The sequence below is a fragment of the Dryas octopetala genome, chromosome 9, assembly GCF_963921425.1.
Source record: "Dryas octopetala chromosome 9, drDryOcto1.1, whole genome shotgun sequence".
Taxonomy (NCBI): domain Eukaryota; kingdom Viridiplantae; phylum Streptophyta; class Magnoliopsida; order Rosales; family Rosaceae; genus Dryas; species Dryas octopetala.
The window spans coordinates 1,182,880-1,204,459 of record NC_141374.1 but is presented as its reverse complement, the minus strand read 5'-3'; the positions used below and the strand labels follow the sequence as shown (position 1 = coordinate 1,204,459).

Below are 21,580 nucleotides of genomic sequence, written 5' to 3'. Positions count from 1 at the left end.
AAAATTTCCAGCAAAGTCCAGTAGAAAGAAGATCAACTTTTATAAGGGCTAAAATTTCCTGAAAGGTATGAAAGATCTCCCTCCAAACCGTATATATGACTTTCATCGAATACGACCTTCCACATAATTTTATATGTATCTATGAGATCGAGTATGGAATTCTGTTTACTCAATTTAAATTGAGTATCCATTTTCCTCATTTTTCTACTAGGATTAAAAATCCTGCATATGGAATTATGTTTACTAACATTAAATTGAGTATCTATTTTCTCTCATTTTTTTTACTTTCCTACTAGGATTAGAATTTCGTTTACCTCATTTTCTTGCTAGGATTGGAAATCCTGTATATGAAATTTTGTTTACTTACTTTCAATTGAGTATGTGTCTCCCTTATTTTCTTGCTAAGATTGGAAATTCTGTATTTTACATAGGGAGACTTCCATTTAGGTCCTTTAGTTTTATAATATACTGAATAAAGCCTTATGGCTTTTAAAATTCTAACTAAAGTCCAATAATATTGTAACAATTCCATGTTACACAATATTGGTCCATCATTTTCTTTTTTTTTCACACATACCAGGTGTCGAGCGGTCGGCGGCCATTTTCGATTGTTCGATAGTGCATTTTTACTTCTTTTTCAAGCCTTGGTTTGTCGACTTTATATTAGGTTTTAACTCTGAGATTTTGAGCGGAAACCTCATTCTATACCCTAAGAAGGGATTAGGTTAACCCATACCCTATACCCTCAAAAAATAAAAAAATAATGACATATTTCTTTGACAAGGCAATGATCAAGGGACTTTATTTAGAAAAAATAAGAGTTTTATTTGAAAAAAAAAAAAAAAAAAGTCATAAGGGTTTTTTCCATATGATTGATCATGTATGATTTGCTAGTTCACACTTGAATTTTTATGATCCAACATGACTAAAATCCAATTTGTGCAAAAAGCTACTTTTGGTGGGTACAAGCATTTAGAGTTTAATAATTCAAAATACTCATGACACAAATTCAAATATATTTTGAACCTAGACAATAGCAAAATGATAAGATTTAGGGGAAGAAAGAAAATTAGGCGTTGCTCCAATTTTGGAGTGTCATTCAGACTAAAATCATTAGCTTTTTTTATTTGTACTAAAATCCATTTTTTTAGAGTAAGGTCCAAAAAATGGACCCTCACGTTGTGTTTAAATTTTGGCTCATATTATCTCTTAAATTAAGATAATTAATATGAATTAATTTTAAAATTTATGGAAGATAATATCTGTTAGGACATCTTTAAATTTTACTTTTTTTTAATTAAAAAAATTATTCAAGATATATCTAATTTTCAATTTAAAATTATTTAAGATAATTTCCACTTAGGTCATTATTATGTTTTAGTTGTAGGATTTAGGGTATATGGTATTAGATTTAGGATTTAGGGTATATGGTGTAAAATGTGGCTTATGGAAACTACATGTTAAAGTTTTAAGTATGAGAAAAATCTATGACTTAAAACTTAACATAAAACTGAAAAACCATGTGTATTAGGGTTTAGAGTTAGGGTTTTAGGTTTAGGATATAGAATTTTAGAATAATGTAATAATATTATGATAATATTAGGAAAATATGATATGATAATATTAGAATAACATAATATGATTATGTTATGATAATATTAGAATTTAAATTTCATTAATTGTAGAATAACATTAGAGTAGTTTTGAAATAAAAAATGTCTAGACAATATTTTGAGCCCTCAGTCAAAATTTTAAAAACCATTATGGTTTTAATCTAAAGATAACAGATAAAATAGACTAAACCGTTAGTCACCGGAAGAAGGAAAATTAGGCTACCAATCCACAATTATATCTACCATATGATGGAGACATAGGAAAATTAATTAACGTATTCAAAGTCCTCTGGAACCAACAAATAGTTTTGCAATCAGATCTAAAAACATTATCTTAATAAATTAAATGAAGATGGCAGTTACAATTTCAAATGGCAAAAAGGATGAAACAAGTACAATTCAGAAATCACGGAAGCTCATTTTAGGATCCACCATTTTTCCGGTACCCCGCCCTTTTCCTCTATATCCACCTCTCCTTCCTCTACCCCTTCCTCTTGAACCCATGTGTTTGAAAAATGATTTTCCATGTTTCATCTCCACTAGTGAATGGAGCAACTCATCACAAAGAATGCAACCGGTATACAAGGTTGCTCCATTCTCCAAGGGTGTCGTCTTTTTATTGAAGTCCACTTCTATGATTGTCGAGTCACACTCAGGACACCGCTCACGAGTAGTAGAGATTTGGTGAGCACCTTCGGGAAGCAAGACAAGGAAATTGCACATATTGCAACAAAGCCGCCACTTGGGAGCACTTACAGGGTCGAGCACAAGTGTTCCACTACATTCTGGGCAAGCACAGACTCCTTGGGCTATCAAAGAATGTCGACATGTGGGGTGTGGGCAAAGGAAGCATGGCATGCCAGCTCCCTTTCCCAGCTTTCCAGATGAACCAGATTTTACAGCACCAAAGAGTGTGTCGATACCTTCAAATGGAGGACTATTGTAGCAGTATGGGCAGAGAGGAAATGACTTGCCATCCGGGCCAGGCATGGAGAAGATTAATAACTCAAAGTTGTCCAAAGGACAAGTAAGTTCCTTGTAGAGCTGCATAAAACAATTGCTTTGCATGAGAGGTTTTGTAATAAGAATTTTGAACAGGATGCTAGGAAATGGCATTCTGGATTAAGACAAAGCGAAAGCAGTTCACTTTTTCAAGCAAGACTAGATTGATCTTGAATATATATTTTAATCTTGACAATTTACACTTTTTATCTTAAGAACTGTGGTCAGATCAAACTGCTCCAGACAACCATGTTTGGGGACTTTTTCTTTTCTTTTCATGTTAAATCATGCTATAATTTTTTAGATGTGGTGAGGTTTTTTTTTTTTTTTTTTTTTTTTTTTTTCAATAAAATCCCATAGAGGAAAGCTTGGTAACTAAAGACTACAGTAATTCATGAACAAACTGGAAGGCATTTTGCATTGTAATGTATGTATAAAATAATTTTCCTGGAACCAAATCCAGACTCATTATGAATGTACATGATATACAAGACTCTTTAATTAAGCTTATTTAAGGGATACATTATGGGACCCACTCCACATTGTAGTTAAATGATAACAAGCTTGATTTGAACTTGTAATGCATACCATATTATTATTATTTTGAAAAGTACCATATTAAAACTTTTAATTTTCACTTCTAACCAATTATATAACCTGAATTAATAGTGCATACCTTAATGGTACCCTTTTGAGGAAGATGATAAACCTCCTCGCATGTATTACAATACAGACGTGAAGGTTGGGTGGAAATGTGCTTCATGTACCGTAGACATTTGCCACATTTACTGAGAACTCGCCCTGAGTCAGCAAGTGGAGAGAATTGCGCTTCAAATAGTGCATCCATGTTTTCGATCTGCAACAAATAGAAAGAAATGCAACTTACCAAGTTCAGAAGAGATGTGATCATATATTCACAAGTCCATATCCATTAGCCAAATGCTGTAATTTACTAAAATTGATGGATGTCTAAAAGAAGTAGTTAATTTTATTGGGAATCTGGATCAGAAAAATGCATCACAGAGGGGATGTGAAAGGCCTAAAGAGAGATAGAGCTTTATTGATGGAAGATTGTATCATGTAATCCTCAATATATCTCACATAATTACTATGCTACATACAAATTCAGAAGCACATGATGTCTATAATCCAATAATCCATACAGCATACCAAGGAGAACTGAATAGCATAAACACATGTAGAGCAGCCCAAAGTAATTGGATTTTAGGGCCTTCACTACCCAACCCAAGTTGTCAAGTTCAAAATAAAATAGCCAATGACAAATATTTCTAGAACAAACAATAGAAACATCATTAAGCATGCTGTAAAGTAGGCACGCGTCAAATGATAACATATTCTAACCTGCTTGACAAAATAACTGAATTTTTGCCTGAATTGTTGCAGGACATGCTGCACAACACGAAATTGATCTGCTTGACCCTTAGCAACAAGAGTAATCTGCTGCTCAATGAAACTGCGAATATCTGGCAAACAGAGATCTGGATCGATACATTGATAGCCTCTTATCAGAGTAATACCTAAGGCAGTTGGAGCCAACTTCCTGCCAGCTTGTACCTGCAATTGATTGTATAAACCAAGTCTTGTAAGATGCAGCATAAAATATGTGTATACAAACCCAGACAACTAACTTTCAATAGAAAAAAGGAGAATAGAAACCTGCACATAATTGCGCTCACATATGTTGTTAATATGAACAGATATTGACGCATCTGTGCCAATTCCATTCTTCTCCATGAGGGAAATTAGCTCACTCTCGCTTAGATAATCCGGAGGAGAGGTTATCCCCTGCATAATTTAAAGATTCAAAATCAACAATGATGTACAAAAGCATACCATGCTACTTGTTTTCACCCTTTTCTTTTTCTTTTCCCCTTATCCCCAACATCTCAGGAAAAGAAAAACAAATGAAACAAAATCCGATCGAGTGCAGTTTATGAGAAGATATAGAACTAGTCAAGCAACGTGTAGATTAATTTAAAAGCTGAAATTTGAACGATCAACACATTACCTCGTGAAGGTCCACTCTTGAAATTTCGATTTTCTCCCCTTTTGTAAATGGAGGAAGATTTTTCTCATTTACTGCCAACCAGGGCATAATAGAAGTAAAGCCTTTCACCAAAACACGTTGCCCTACAAAATGGAAGAATTCTCCACCGATTGAAAATTCTACCTTTGTTCTGGAATGGACATTGAAACACATAAGAAAAAAACATTATACATTTGATTGATTAGTATTTTTATCACAAAATATATTATAAAAGTTGTAAAACATTAAACTAATGGCGTCAACTTTAAGCAACTTCGACAAAATACCATATCTTTACAGGCAAAGCTTATAATAATGTTGATGTTAATTTCCTACCACAAAACAGAATTTGAAGAAGATACAGTAACATATAATGGTATATACAATAATGGAACAAGGTGTAAAACGTTGATCTTCATTACGTTGAAACAGAGTAATTGTTGGGCTTAGCTTTTTGAGTCACAAAACACATTAACAAGAAGAAACATGATAGAACGAGCACAAAGACATGCCATCTGAGACATAAGAACAAGGGAGGGGAATTGTGCAACCAAGTCCCATCAGCTGGATATGCACCTAACAGTAAACAATGAAAAAGACAGAAACTTTTACCTTACATACTTGCAGTCAGGAGATACAGTCCCTATGAAGTGTTTACAGACATACTCATATAGTCTCCAAGCATCATTTCCTAGCATGTCCTCAGTTGCAGACCTCAATGGAGTAACAGGAGGATGGTCACCTACATCTGTCCCTGATCGTGGCTTTTGATAACCATCAGCAAGCAGCTTCTGTACATAATTACCCCATGTTGGGTTATTTACTTGTGCACCAAGTGTGCCTCTAAAGTCAAAAGAAGAAGGATAAGCTGTGCTCTCGGTACGCGGATAGCTAGAGAATCAGAATGTATAAATTGTCAGACAATTATCAGAATCCTTAACCAAAAGAAACTTGACAATATAGAATAATGTGTTGAAAGAAGCACCCTTCAACACTAATGATTGAAATTAAGTGGCCTGCAGGCCAGGTTGCTGGTCCACCATTTCACCAAAATGACCAGTTGAATTTTCCTAGCCATGAGATGTTATTCAAGAAAAAAAAGGCACCTAGAGCAACTGACCACACTACTTGACAGAAACATTTTCATGTCAGAACGAACACTCAACTAATAGAACTATCTTTTTAACTAGCCACGCAATAGCACTTGATGCTAACTAACATGTTAGAACACCAAAAGTACACCTAAAAGGTCTATAATCAGAATAATGTAAGAATCATATAAAGGCATTCACCTGGCATTTTATCTATCAAAATTATGTTTTATTGTTGAAAGTCAATGAAGTTGCATCGATTTTAACACATTATGGAGCGGATAAACTTTGTAATGAAGTCAGATTACGGTCTTCATTATGGGCATCCATCTCTGCAGAATTCAAACACATCTCTTTTTCTGCTATTCTATTAGACTGGAAGTCAAGGGTGTTACTTTGTCTAGTGTTTGTTGTTGGAAATTGAAAATGTTTCATTGTTGGTATTTAGCTCTGTGTTTGTATCATTGAGGTGGACTCCTTGTCCACAATTTGGTATTCTTCCAAGAGTTGATTAATAAAATTTTTCTTTCTTTTCAAAAAAAAGAGAAAAAGAAAACGCATAAGTACAGTATTAATGCACCCAAGTATTGGATGGAAAATGAACACATGGTGCAATAGCATTAAGTTTGTGTCCACAGGAGTTCTTTATCATCTGTTCCTTTCAAAATAAACCAATCTTTTGGCTGCAAATTGCAATACATGCTCGCTGCATTTGTAAGTTGGCCTGCACTCATTGGAGCAACTGAGCTCACGACTAGAATGTTGGCACATTAGGTGCCGAATGGGATCCACTAGATTACTTCACAAAATGACTTGTCACATGGCAGTGAATTTAGTATATACTTCATGGTGAGATCATATGACCCATACTAAGTATTTTGGCCAGTCAGTTTGTGAGTTTATTAATCTTCAATAAGGAACCCATAATTATTGGTTGGTTGCAATAAACCCTGACAGATCTAAGAACTCAATTGGTTTTCACTAACCTAAGTTTTTCAAAATGATTTTCTATATACACGTATATATATAATATAGAATAATTATTTTTCTTTTCTTTCTGGATAGTCCTTTTGGCTATAGTTTATTTATTTGGATGTGTTTTCTTAGTAACATGTTTTGGCCTTTTGTCCTATAACATAGTTTTATTGTCCTATAACATAAGTTTTAGGATGATGTACAATGTTTTACTTATGTTCTGTTTCGTATTATCATGTAGCTTTTGGTAGTTTGTTCTTTGGTTAACATAAGGAAGAACAAAGGTAAAACATGACATGATACGTTAAATTATCAAATAGGTTTTGGTTTATGTATTTAGGCATGTTAAGTAACGGGTCGTGTTTGGAATTACAGTAATTTTATAGTACACGGACCAAGACGAGATGAACGCAGATTAAAAACACTTTTTTCTTAGTTAATCTTTGATAATGTGGATCCTAATGTTTTAATTTTCTCATCTAGAAAAATTTATTCCGTTGCATATTTTCAACCTACTTTCCATCAATTTAAATGTAAATAATCACTCTCAGATAAAGAATTCCAACAAAACCTGATGAAGCCTTGAGTATACAAGCGTTCAGCAACTTGCATAGCCATTTGTGGTCCAAAGCCTAGTGCACTTGAAGCAACCTGATTTATAAATTGAAAAAAAAAAAATAAATATATTGGCAATTTACTGAAATCATCTCATGCATATACAAAGAACCTGAACAGACTAATTTAGGCCTTTCAATTTTTTATTTAATACATACTTTAATATATCAACTAAAGGATTTCAAAGAATAATTCAGTTTCTTAATGGCTGGGTTACGGAAATGGAACTTGAAATAACTTTGTAGAAGATTGATTGATTATAATATTTCTAACCCATACTCTAATCGCTACAATAGAAAAAACTTCAACCCTATAACGAGCTAAGATCTCTAAAATGATCTCATTTCTTTTCTAGGTGAAAATGGTTGCAATAATTTTTTTTTTTTTTTAATGGTTGCAATATTCTTTTATGACTTTGCAAGAAGACGTCAACTAAATTACTTAGGAGCTGTAATAAGAATAGCTGCCTTCAAGAATTGTTTTTTTAGTTTATAGAAACTAGCAATATTGACATTTACTATATTATAGAAGAGCATTCCTACCATCAATTACTAATCCGCCTTATGTCACTTTCTGTAGGCATGAACTTCTTGAAATATTTAACTTTCAATATAATTATTTAGAGAATGGGGTTTGGTAATCATCTATGTCAATAATTTGTCGCAAAATTTGTAAAGTGCGGCAAATTAACATCTCATAGCTCCTTATTTTCCAGCACAGAACAGAGCATGGAAATCACATTTGTCCTTTTTTTATCTTCTGGTTGAGACCAATATGAATTATGCATATTCTCAAGCTGAACTATCCATTCGACTACCTAACACATGACAAAGATAAAATTGTAATCTGCATTAGTAATCAATTTCTTCCTCTTTACATCTATTCTGTAGTCCTGTTAAGTATGTCAGCAACCCAATAGGCAATGTCCAGAAACATGTGTATATTTTACAAATTTGATAATTAAATTTACAGTCTACGTGCTATTAGAAAAAGCTATCATCAATCTTTAGATTTTTTTTCTCACCTTCAGAAGGTTCACTGTATTAAGACCAGAAGGACGACTTTTGCTTTCCTGCTTCTCTGATATTTCAGTCACTTCTGCAATTCCATCTTCCATCACTAACTTCTGAAACATCACAGCAACCTGCAATATGTGTAAAAGTCTCAAAAACCTTATCATTACAAAGGAAAGTTAAGGTTGTGCTAAAGTTTTAAGCCAAGACGGCCTCACATCGAAGTCAAACAACTTGTTGCGTTCCCATTCTAGCTGAAGCTCATAGCCAATTTGTAATATGTAAGGGTGTACAGCCCAAAACTTTTCCGGTTTAAATGTATTTATCTGCAAATAACGCTGTACACAAAAACCAAGGGTGGGAGTTTGACATGGCCCATAGCTGAAAGAAAATGAATATTAAGCTTGGTTAATTGATGGTTCATACTTGAGATGAAAATGGAACATGAAATCACAGATAAAAACAAAGCCACACAATAAAGTAAGTAGATCCTCCATGAATTATCAATTTATTAGAACATCATAAACCACACCTAGAATCTGCCCCAACCTGTCCCAAATCTTTGGCCACCTAACATGCCAACCAACCCAAAAAAAGAAAAAAAAAAAAGGTCACTAACATGTTCTTCTGAATGAATAAACTGCAGATGAAAATAAATAATGCATATTCTTAAAGGAAAGAAAAAAGAAAAAGAGGAATGCAATCTACCATTTATTCACCAACCCATAAATTTTGAGGAGTCAAATATATTAATTTGCAGAATGTTATGCCTAGAGACTTTCAGGTAGTAGAATACAAGAAGGATGCTTCTATTTTTATTTTTTATTTTTTTTTATATGAACCAAATTGTATTGATATTCAACAAGTACTTCATAGCGGACAAGATACCCACCAAAATACACACATCACAGTACAAGCTATCAAACTTTACATATAAGCCTAACAATTTCAATAAAACAAAAAAATAACCAAGCAATAGAACTAAACCAATGCAGCTCTCCAATTAGAAACCTTAATATTTTTTTCTTTTTGTAATAATTTTTAGACAAAATGCTGTTTTTTTGTCTCTTCGATTTTTAAGTTTAAAAACTTAAACTATATGTTTTGCCTACTTCAGATTAAAAAAAAAAAAATTTTAAAAAAAACTAACAGCCACTTTATTCTTTATGGAGATTTTGGCAACTGCAGGGTTACTTCAAGGAAATTTCAGCAGCTCTTTGCTGCAATCCAGTAGCTTTTTCTCTCCCCAGTGTTTTCTGAAAGTAATTTCTTCTCTTCTCATAGTTGTTGGCACAAAATTGAGACTATGGGTCTAGAAGATAGAAAGGCTCTTTCAATGTGTCTAGCGTCTACTTATTAAATTTTTTTTAATTCTGTTAGCAATTTGAAAGCCTTACACCTTCGCCTTTGAAAACAATGTTGTTTTGGTTATTATTATTATTTTTTCTACAATTACTCTTTTCCCTATTAAAAAAAAAAGATGTCCTTAGTAGTTCTAGTGTCAGAAAGTATAGTGGCCTTTGCTTAAAGAATAAAATTTCTAAGATATAATTACCCACAAAAAAAACCAAATTGATCTTTGTAAAGGGAAATGTATGGTGGCCTAAAGAAAGTAGACAAAAACGGAGGAGAAAACCAGAACATGTTGATATGCAATTGCAAGAACGAGAATCTGAAATAGAACAAAATATCTCAAGATCAGTCAATTAAATGCAATATCTTCACAAAATAGCAACTTGAACATCTTTCAATGACTAGTTTGGCACAGGAAATAACAGGTAATCTAGAAATTCTGGCACTAAAAATTTAGATTTAAGATTAGGATTTTATGTACGTAGAGGCCTAGTTAGGCCTTGGTATGCAAGAGTATTTAAGATGAAAGAACTTATGCCTGATTAGTATCAAAGAACAAATTTGAATGCAAAGAAACTAGGAAGTAAGAAGGAGATCAAAAAAACAAGCAAGTGATTTAAGAATGAGAGAAACAGAAACAGAACATGTACCCTAACGAAACCTGTATCCCAACAAAGCTTAAGCTAGTCTCATCCAATATTTGTCTTTTCCACACTTACACCTATATCTAAAATTCTGAGTATAAGAACCAAAAATGCAGCTAAAGGGGATACAAGTGTGTATGACCTTCATCTACAGTATTGGTTATTGTCTACCAGACTAAACTTTTGGGATTATCAGTTCTCTAACAACCTTGTAAATTATAGCAAAATATAAGTTCTATTGATTCAATCATACAGAGGAAAGATAAATGCTCAATGGAAATGGAAGCTAAGCAGTATACAAATAATGATCAGCAAAAAAAAAACACACACACACACACACATGAGAGAGAGATTAGAGAACCAACGAGATAACTCTGGAATCAAGATTTCCGTATTTCCCCTGAAAATAACTTGTTTGAAACCGTGTAAATGCAACTCCAACTTTCAAATCTATCTCTTGTCGAGCATCTACCGCCAATGCCTCGTTTTTGTTAGGTTCAACAAGGTTGTTCATGGCCTTCAAAATGTCTTTCTCAGTAACAGAAGAAAATCTTGCACGATAAATCCTTCTTCTAGTCTCATTTGTGTGGCCAATACAATCAATGACTGCAACAAAAGGTTTCAAACATTACCAGCATTCTACTAGATTTAAGATTATATTAAGTTGGTAAGGGGATAAGAAAGCATAGGATTGAGAATGTCCTCATATATGTCCACACAGAAATGAGCTTCTAAAGTACAACTTGTCAAGTACTTGTATATCTTAGAGTAGTAAAATAAAATCAGTAATTAAGACTACCAATCTTTTATAAATTAGCATACAAGACAAGTATAACAAAAGTTTTTTACTTTTATCACTAAATTGGTTTAAGAACGAAACAAAAACAAATATCAGTCAAAATGTGAAGTTTGAGCTGGACATATGTAAATTTTACTTGTTCTTGAATTATTTAATCAAATGTAATCAGCCTATATTGTTAAGAACTTTGTCATTCTCCATTTAATCAATGCCAATCAGACATCAGCACTCTATTTTATAGTTTCCCCTATTTCACATCAATTATACAACCAGAAACATGGTATATACAATACAATAGAGAGCCCTTGTTCTCGAGTTCCAGATTCCATATCAATAAGATAATTTTGTACTCAACTAAGTACACACCACACCCTGAGGAACTTAATTTATTAAAGTATGAGAGAGGAAGAGAGAGAGAGAGAAGGGGGGGGGAGGGAGAGACAGACAGACAGACAGACCAACCTTCAAAACAAATGTTTTCTCCTTCACGATCACAATCCAACCATAAAACCAAGTGACCAAAACCGCGAGCTTCTTGGCTTAAATGCCTGCAAATATGAGCCTTTACACCAAGGTCAATAGCCAAAAATTTACTGATCATGAAAAGTAAGGAAACCCTAAAAGTAAAGTTCATCACAACAAATGGCATACAGATGCTTTGTCTAATAATCCAGGGAGGAATAAGAATACAAATGAAAAAGATATAGAAATTAACAAAAAGGAAGCAAGTAAAAAGAAATAGTTGTACCTTTGGATTTGATTCTGTCTTGCGAATTGGAGCTTGAAAAAGATCCAGTGGATCAGTGGCTGTCCAGTTTTGATATGTTTCTGGAAAATCTACACTAGATTTTGCAAGAAAAGAGAGCACTTAGTTTAGAAACATAACAAATAAACTGTCAGACCTATGCATAAAGCTTGATGATTATACCAGATAACACCGACAATTCAACACTGGTGGAGGATTGTTAGATTTCAAAGGTGATAGCTAATTAGCTAGAGAGAAACGGTATTTGACATAGTGGCTATATCAACAAGATGAGAACAAAAACAAGAACCCTATAATCAACAAGATGAGAACAAAAACAAAAGCCCTGTAATCAACAAGACGAGAAAACCATCTGAAAACAAGTTAAGGCTAGTCAAAGGCTTATTTCTAATTCCAAATGCATAACTGGGGTGCATTTATAGCCTGTCAACGTCAGAGTCCTACCCTGCCTGAACCAAAATCAGGTAAAGGTCTTACTTACTGAACCTACCCATAACCTGTTAAGGACATTCTTAGTTCCATCCGTTTAGGAATAGGGCAGATACGTAACTGAAAAAATTCAAGGGAAAGAGCAAGTTTTAGCACATATCAGATACAAAAGTTTTTTTTTTTTTTTTATATATATAAGAAACAAATGTCAAATACAAAAGGTTAGTATAATAAGTATACAAAGAAGGATATTATTTAGAGATAACACACAAATCTTCACAGAGAACGATATTTAAAGGCACAAGCTAAAAAAAAAATCAACCTAATGTGTATATATAGTTATAAACATAAATGAGATCCTTCAAAATGAGACATGGATGTGAATATTCACTTAGCAGAATTAAAATTTAAAAATGAAGACAAAACTAATTTAAAGATCGTATAATATTTGAAATAATGACATTGCTAAACACACAAAGTTGAATCCATTATCACATCATATAGCCAGGGATAGTATCTAATAATGCTTTTTCTTTTTAAGAGATGAGAAAAAAAAAAAAAAAAAAGGACCTGAAAATATGCCCAATAACTGATGTCACTTTAAAATGTGCATGGAATCCAAGAAACATTCCATCAAATTCATGGACCTCCGTACTACCCTTTCTTGTAGACATCTGCAGTATGCAAAAATGTGCTGAATGTCAATGTAATTCAATTGTGAAAAAACATGAAATTTATGAATCTAACAACTGGAGACTACATAAATTATCAAAGTAAGAAATGCAGAAAAAATGGGTCTAAGTGATACAGGCTATAAGAAGTTCGAGAGAAAAGCACATTTACAAACCAAAGAATTCTTCTTTCCTGGCATAACTTTGATTGAGAACCTGATTCACATCCTCCATATTATAATTGCCATAAAGTCTTTGGCTTTTGTTGATGTTAGTAATTTATTGGTATAGGTTCATGTCTTTTCTACAAGTTTTTGAAGTGCGGGGGATTTTGTAAATCTCCACGCTTGCTGGACTTGGGATGTAGCTGAGACCCATGGGTCCTAAACTGGGTTTCTATTACATAATCAGGCCTGATTTTGTTGTCCTTTTATAGATTCTACTTGATTTTAATAGTTTCCTATTGAGGAATAAGAAGTAGAAGCGTGGATAGATACATATATATGTGTGTATATATATATATATACATACACACAAAAGCCCCTTCCATTGAAGGGGTCCCTCATTTAAGGGTAAATAAGGGATCTCTTGTCCCCACTCCACATTGCATTTTAATGATCGGAACCATCTATATTTAAGGTCTCCGTTGAAGGATCATCCTTTCAAAAAATTAGCTACATCGGAAGCCATTTACCCATTTGATTAAATGGTCATCATTTCAATTTCTTATTGAAAACATTTTGTTCATCTATTTATTTAATCAAAGTTAGATAGCTTAATAGTTTCTGATTTGTCTAATTTTTTGCAAGGATGATATTTGAATAGAAAACTAAAAAATAGACTGTTCGGATCGTTGAAATACTATATATAGAGTGGCCCCTATGAGACATCCCTTAAATAAAATTATTTGAGGAATCCCCTAATGGAAGGGGCCTGTATATACATATATATGAATATATATATATACATGTGCATATACAGGCCCCTTCTGTTGAGGTATACCTCATTTTAAACATGATAAGGTATCGCTTGTGAGACCCATTCTGCATTGTAAGTCAATGATCAAAGCCTATTTTCTAAGTCTCTATACAAGGATCATCCTTGCAAAAAATTAGACAAATCAGAAATTGTTTAACCATTTGATTAAAGAGCCATCATAAGTGTTAACGGAATCTATATATTCGTCTATTTATTCTATCACAATTAGATGTCTTAATGGTTTCTGATTTACCTAATTTTTTGCAATGATGATCCTTATATAGAGACTTAGAAAATAGACAGCTTCGATCTTCGAATTACCATGCGGAGTGGGTCCCACAAGCCATACATCATCATGTTTAAGATGAGGTATGCCCCAACAAAAGGGGCCTGATATATATATATATATATATGAATGAATTCAATTTCAAGTAAGGGAGAACAAGACTGAGAATATTTTACAACTATTATGCTACTTTGAAATAATGTGATACAAACGAAATCAAGATGTGTTACTTTGAATATTTTACAACTATTATGCTACTTTGAAATAATGTAATCCAAGATGTGAAGTCACCATAGGTATGAAAACTAAATTAACTTTCTTCATTGTTTATCTACTACTTTTTCAATATATTCATTTAGTCCAGGCCATAATCAAGTCTCATCAGACCCTAAATTCATATCACTAAAAACCCTAATTCAACCTACCGGCAAATAATCCTAAAATCCACCAAATTAACCACTAACCTTTTAGAGTATTGCTCATGAGAACTCTTGACAGCCCAAATAACAGCTCCAAATTCCAATCTTTTTCCGACACAAAGAAACCCTTAAACCCAACTCTAATTGATACCCGTTTAGAACCCCATACAAGCCTAGAATTTGTAAAAATTTTAGCCACCAATTGGCTTTACAAAAGCATAAAACAGGCTTGTGCTTGTTTGCTGAATCACTAAGCTAACACATATATAAAGCTATACAGTATTTTCATGAGTTAAACAAATTAGCTTGCTGGACAGAAACGTAGCGCAACTAGGCAATTAAAAATTGGATGACTTAATATACAAGGCTGCATACAAAGAACCTTCTCCTCCATATAAATATCAGGGTTGTACAAATTTTACATATTTTTGTCACGAATTTGACTATCATACATATATAGTGTTTTTTTTTTTTTTTTCTACGAGACATAGGGCACATACAAATTCAAGAAAGGCAACCTAACAGGAATATCAAATTACTAAACAAAAATTTGTGCTACAAATAAACGTAGGAAAAGGAGTCAATATCAGCAAAAACTGGAGCTTCATTAATGCAGGAGCCAAGTTCAAAGTATTTTAAATCAGTCCATCCAAGTTCCAAGCACCACATGAAGAGTCTTTTTTCATTTAATGAATGCAATTTACATATGAAGAGTCTCTTTATGTCACCTGTTCAAGGCATTAAGTGTAATGAGTTATGTCTCTTAGAATTCCTAGACGTATTAATATGGGTATTGTTCATGTATCAATGGCTCTATACAAGTGCTGGTTTGTAACCTTTGAGAGAAGTTAATGGTGAAAGAAATCAGATTTTTCTGCTTGTGTGTGAAGCACAAGTTGACTTGGAGTGATTCCAAGCCACCTTCGGTGAGATGCCGAAGGCCGGTGTGATGCCAAAATTTTTCTATTTTTTTATTGGAGTGATTCCAATACACCTTTGGTTCGATGCCAAATGCCGGAGTGAGTCCGGATCTATCTTCTCTTTCCTACTCTTACTATTGTCCTACATCATTCATTTTCAAAAACTTTGAAAGCAGCAACCATCTTGCCCTCCCCAGACTGTTTTTCTTTCAACCCAAATGATCATCCAAAACTAATAGAATAGAACCTAAACATCTTATTCTCCTTTACTGCTGAAGGTCACTTACGCTCTGACTTTCTGTAAACAAACTACCACAACCGACATCCAACCTAAACACCCTATAGTCCATTACTCCCCTTCAAAATACAAATTATCTACTTTGTAGAAGAAAGCACCCCATGCAACTCAAACCAAATCATCCTACAAATTCCAACCTCCAATTCATATCTTCTAAAAGAAATGTGAAAATCAATCACAATCTTCTTTAAAAACTAAAAAGTGGGTGTGGCCCAGTTCTCATTTTCTAGTTTGGTTCACTCCTCATTTAAATAATTCATTATATTTACAGATGACATCCCAGCTTCTCAGCTGCCTCCGACATTTTATGGGCATTCAAACAGTACCATAACTTAATTTGGAGCTTTCGAGCTAGAGTTTCAAAATGTGTGTGCGTGAGTGTATATGAGAGAGATAGAGGGGGGGCGTACTTGACCACGGGAGAGTACGGAGGCTATAGAAAGAGCTATGCTAGGCTTCTCTGCAACCTGTAACAAACAGTAAGAGTTCAAAGACAATGAGAATCTGAAAAATTACAAGGCACAGTATCCACATAAATTTTGTGTATGAGTAATATTCCTACCATGAGAACTTTGTTCGAAGCCATAATATTATGGTTTGATCAAATTTGAATCTTCGCCTTACAGTTGCACCTCTGTTGAACCAGAAGTCGCTTTACAATTACAAGCGATTTTAGGGAAGATGGGTATGCTGGAGAGAGGCGACGGGTGAATATCGATTTGACTCTGGGTGAGATCGAAACCCAGAGTCCGAGTGAGATCGAAAGAGAGAGATGGTGAGAGAGGGACGTGGTGGAGAGAGAGAGTCTGACAGTTGGTGAGGTTTCTGGGTTTGGGTGAAACTGTGAAAGAGGGCGGGGAGAGAGAGAATTATCACTAAAAAAAAATTAGCTTTTAGAAAATTTGATTTATAAATAGTTGAGAAAAAATACAAGGACGATTTAGTGATGAAATTAATTTAAATTATGATTCTTGCAAATTGCAATTTACTCTATATGTTGGTGGGATGGTAATAAGCTTTTATTCTTATTCTGATTTTAGACAGTAAATACTTTATAGTGTGTGTTGATGCCAATTTCTAGTCTATCAACAAAGTAGTCCAAACAAGCCTCTTTGTGTAGTTTGCTTGAGATGTTTATCTTTTTTTGAGGCCGAGCATTGAGCTTTTATTCTCAATATAGATTCATTTTTTCTTATTATGATAAGTATTATTATGATGATGGATGGGTGATATGTATTATATAACTATCTTTTTGTGATATGTATTAGTGTATCACTCATCCATTATGTAGTACAGTAATGCTACACTTACCACATTTTTATACCACAATTTCATACCATCTTACATGGCATTCATACATTGGACACTAAAAATTAAAAATTAAAACCTAAAAAAGAAAAAGGAAATACACTTCCAGTAAGGTAATGACACATCAGGTGGGATACAAATGTGGGAAAAAAAATGTGGGACAACTAGCATTATTGTATGTAGTAATGTTCACCATCATCTTTTTGTGGTGAGTAAAAATAGACTCTTTCCAATATCGTGCACAAGTGAACAATTGAGTGTCAATAAACAAAACAATTGAGTGATTTGAGAGATACTAATGTGGTGATGGCCAAAGCCTCTTCGATTACAAACTCATAATAGAAGAGTCACGAGTATATTCTAACAAAATCAAGCAATCAAACCGCTATTTTAACCAAAAGGGACTTCCAGCTGTTGTAGTCTTGTAGATGGACATGTGTCAATACATTTTCAAGGAAACTCCTTTATAAGGGGTCTTGAGGTCCAAGGAATCTCCACATTTTTAATATGCCAAAATTGCAAATCATAAAATAATTGCTTTAGAGCCTGCCACATGGGGACTTGGGTGTACCATTCTTTGGTGTTGCTAGTAGTCCATACCAAGGGTAGATGTGTCTGTTCTAGGCTGATGACTTTTGTGTGAAACCCTACCAACTGTCCAGACTGACGTGGCAGGTAGAACATAGTTTCATTTATCATGCCAACCAGGGGTGGAGCCTTCCATTGTAGATGGTTTCACTATATTTGGTTATGGCTAAATTATCAATTTCATGTATGTAGTTTGATCAAAATTTAAATTCTGTCTCTGTTTCAATTTCAGCAATCATGTCCATAGAGATTCAGCCATTTGTAATTGAAGGATAAATTTCAATTTTAGTCAAATTTATTTGACAAAACAGTCAATTTCCATCCAATTTGTTGACGAAATAGCCAACAAATATGACGGAATTTGAAATTTTTTCTTAAATTGCAAACAGCTGAAACTACAGCAATATCATTATTATTAAAATTGAAACTTTGGCCATGGAATGAAAAGAAGCAAAAGATATTCTACAAAGAAATAATTTGATAGCTCTTTTACTCAGACTCTTTGGGTCAGAGAAAAATGAATTAAAAGACCAAACAACTCTATTTTGAGAATCATTTTTCTGAAAAGAGTATTCTTTGGAGAACTGTCTTAACAAAAACTGGATTTTGTTCCAGTCCCTCAGTTGTCATTACAAAATAAGCATTTTCTGATAACAAATACTGCAAAGCCAGTCTCCTATACAATTAGCCAAAAAGATATATTAATCTAAGCTTCATAGACTTTGCACTCCTCATCAGCCGGGTTTGTCTTGCAGAAATCCTCCAATGGGTCTCCGCTTCCCACTACTGGTGATCCTGGCCACTTGCTTGCAACCAAATGTGCCAAATCCACAACCCTTTGGCTGCAAATAAAAGCAATCCACTTGATCAAATTAAGACTCAGCCAAGTTTTTCAATTGAGAAAAATAGCTTATCTCATTTGGGTCAAGCAAGCAAAATTGGCAGCTGGCCAACTTGGTGTTTTGCAACTTTCAAGTACATGTTTTAAATATAATTAGTGAACTAGACTACTCATTCATAAATTTTTTTCTGATGGAAAACTCTTTCTAAATTTGAAACAAGTGAGCTCACCTGTATCCCCATTCGTTGTCGTACCAGGCCACTACCTTGACCATATCATCACCCATGACCATGGTCAAGGAGGAGTCAATGGTGGAGGAAACATCAGTGCATCTGAAGTCTACAGACACAAGAGGAACATCACACACTGCCAATATGCCCTTCAGTGGTCCCTCGGCTGCCTTTCTGAAGGCTGCATTGACATCTTCTGCTGTTATGCCCTTCTTCTCAACGTTAATCACAAGGTCAACTACCGATACATTAGGTGTTGGCACACGGAGGGCAATTCCGTTGAGCTTTCCTTTGAGCTGAGGCAGCACTAGAGACACAGCCTTGGCTGCACCAGTGCTTGTAGGAACTATGTTCAGTGCTGCTGCTCTGGCTCTCCTTAAGTCCCGGTGTGAAGCATCCAAGAGCCTCTGGATATACACAGGATTGGCCATGATTTCTACTTGTTTTTCTCCGTTATATACTCAAACATATAATGCCATTTTCAAGATTAAATAAGAATTAACTACCTGTCACCAGACCATATTACAGGTTACAACTGTTCCGTGGTTGCATATCCAAATTTCAATTCTTAATTTTAACGAAAGAATGAAATCTACATGCAGAGAAGAATATAGGAGCCATTCTTACCTGGTCTCCAGTGTAGGAGTGAGTAGTTGTCATGGTTCCCTTGACAATGCCTGAAAGTTGTGATCAGGAACAAAGTATTAGTCCAAAAAGGCATGCTATTGGATTCACGCTGCCAATATAAATGATTGCTTACCAAATTCTTCATCCAGAACCTTCACAAAAGGAGCCAGACAATTTGTGGTGCAAGAAGCGTTGCTGCAGATACACACAAACACAAATTTTATGCCATTATAAGAGGTAAGACACATTGAGTCAATTAAATCAATCACAGTCATAATTGTCTTGTTTAATTTGTTATCTTGGTAATATATTTGAGAACACTGACCTTACAATGTTGGCAACATCATGGGAATAGTCTTTTTCGTTTACCCCAACAACGTAGGTAGGAATGTCGGCCCCTTTTGCTGGAGCTGTAATGATAACTTTCTTGGCACCAGCTTGGATGTGTTTACCAGCACCAGGGCCATCAACAAAGACTCCTGTTCCCTGTAGGTTATCCAATTCTGTTAAAGAGATGTTATTTCCAATATTATCCAAGACAAAAATCTACTATATGTAGTTCTTTGTAGTTGCTCACTCTTCCTATTCGAGTATTAATTAAGTATAGCAATCACTTACCTCAATAACAATGTCAATGCCAAGCTCAGCCCATGGAAGCTTCAGGGGATCTCTGTTAGAGACAACCTTGACAGGCTTACCATCAACGCTAATGGTTTCATTGTCCACTATTTTCACGTCTGCTTTGAAAATACCCAGCATTGAGTCATATTTCAGCAAGTGTGATGCCTGTATTTGAGATTACTGAATTAATAAGAGTAACTAATTTAACTGATTAAATTCTCCAAAAGCATAAACTAAAACTTACATTCTTGACACCACCGCTGTCATTGACAACAATGACATCAAGGGGTGAGTCCTTCCGTCCATGCCAGCATCGGAGGAAGTTCCTACCAATACGTCCAAATCCGTTGATTGCCACCTTCAATTTTGCCACAGTCTCTCCCTTAACAGGAGCTGACCCTGCAGTCTGAGATGGATAAAGAAATAAAAATTATAGGTTTTGAAAAATCCACTCAATAAAGTTGTCATGTTGACCAAAGAAGCCTACATATATCTGAGTTCATCAGGTTATATGACAAAAATTGCACTTTTGGGTGACTTGGTACGCCATTATGGGGAGTCAACCAAAACATTTTCCTGAGATATAACCCTCTTATACTGAACTTACATGCTATGCTAAGCATGGCATAGCACTTATAATGCATCACTGCACCTTCTTGAATTCAAAAATTTCTGTAGGGCACAAAATATGAGTTAAGGGGTCTTGAGACATGGCTTGATAGTGTTAATGTTACTGGTCCAATCACTCACATTTTTTTTTTTGGTAGAACAATCGCTCACGTTAAATCGTCAAAACATGCTAAGATTTCAGAAGAAAACATATCAATATATCGATCAGATATCCATACATACATACATACAAACAAACACTGCATATATTTGCCTAATGAAAACAGGGCAGGATAAACCTTGGGAGTAAGTTGGGCAGCCACGGCGTCGAAGAAGGAAGTCTCTCTACCATTGCTTGCATATGTCACACATGAGCTACTGGATCGTAGGCCAGAAAATTCAGCAACTTCCAGCCTCTGCAGGACCAAAAAGAATAAGCAAATTATATCAGACTGTCAAGACAATAAATAACATGCCACCTTGAACACTTTGTTCATGAGAGAGAGAGAGAGAGAGAGAGAGAGAGAGAGAGAGACCTTGGAGAAGCATTGAGTGGGAAAATAGTGGGAGGCCTTGGAGGGAAGCCTGGTGTTGGCTGGGACTCTTGAAGAGGCTAGAGCTGCGTGTGAGGCCATGGCTGCAACTAAAGGCTTGATGACTCACTTAGTCACTATATATACAGTTTAAATTCGTGCCTTTAGTATTCTGAACGTTCCCTTATTAAAATTATGGTTGCTATTGAATTTAAGGAACTTGTGGTTATAGCATGGTATATGAAGATATATAAGATAAGATCATGTTCCATCTGTGACTTCAAAATATGAACCACAGATTTTT

At 34.6% G+C, this 21,580-nt stretch overlaps 2 protein-coding genes across 5 annotated transcripts; both read right to left on the bottom strand.

Annotated features, from left to right (window-relative positions):
- Nucleotides 1-1,827: 1,827 nt before the first annotated feature.
- On the bottom strand, nucleotides 1,828-16,786 carry LOC147273072 (DNA topoisomerase, type IA, core). 4 transcript variants are annotated; one of them, XM_086227622.1, is made up of 15 exons: nucleotides 16,482-16,786; nucleotides 16,330-16,386; nucleotides 12,918-13,021; nucleotides 11,901-11,994; nucleotides 11,615-11,714; nucleotides 10,719-10,959; nucleotides 8,575-8,737; nucleotides 8,368-8,487; nucleotides 7,300-7,379; nucleotides 5,275-5,553; nucleotides 4,645-4,813; nucleotides 4,293-4,421; nucleotides 3,978-4,190; nucleotides 3,292-3,471; nucleotides 1,828-2,657 (listed from the first exon to the last, which is right to left on the bottom strand). In XM_086227622.1, the coding sequence occupies exons 1-15, from the start codon at nucleotides 16,503-16,505 to the stop codon at nucleotides 2,013-2,015; spliced, it is 2,598 nt and encodes an 865-aa protein (XP_086083748.1). In that variant the 5' UTR covers nucleotides 16,506-16,786; the 3' UTR covers nucleotides 1,828-2,012. The 4 variants fall into 4 exon arrangements, with proteins under 4 accessions (XP_086083748.1, XP_086083750.1, XP_086083753.1 ...); XM_086227624.1 differs by lacking the exon at nucleotides 12,918-13,021 and having other exon boundaries at nucleotides 11,615-11,700; nucleotides 16,482-16,784; XM_086227627.1 differs by lacking the exon at nucleotides 16,482-16,786 and having other exon boundaries at nucleotides 11,901-11,989; nucleotides 16,330-16,358.
- Nucleotides 16,787-18,333: 1,547 nt separating this feature from the next.
- GAPB (glyceraldehyde-3-phosphate dehydrogenase B subunit) lies at nucleotides 18,334-21,440 on the bottom strand. The gene is made up of 9 exons (XM_086255950.1): nucleotides 21,280-21,440; nucleotides 21,043-21,159; nucleotides 20,379-20,540; nucleotides 20,132-20,299; nucleotides 19,839-19,999; nucleotides 19,647-19,708; nucleotides 19,514-19,563; nucleotides 18,887-19,293; nucleotides 18,334-18,657 (listed from the first exon to the last, which is right to left on the bottom strand). The coding sequence occupies exons 1-9, from the start codon at nucleotides 21,376-21,378 to the stop codon at nucleotides 18,522-18,524; spliced, it is 1,362 nt and encodes a 453-aa protein (XP_086112076.1). The 5' UTR covers nucleotides 21,379-21,440; the 3' UTR covers nucleotides 18,334-18,521.
- Between the last annotated feature and the right edge of the window lie 140 nt (nucleotides 21,441-21,580).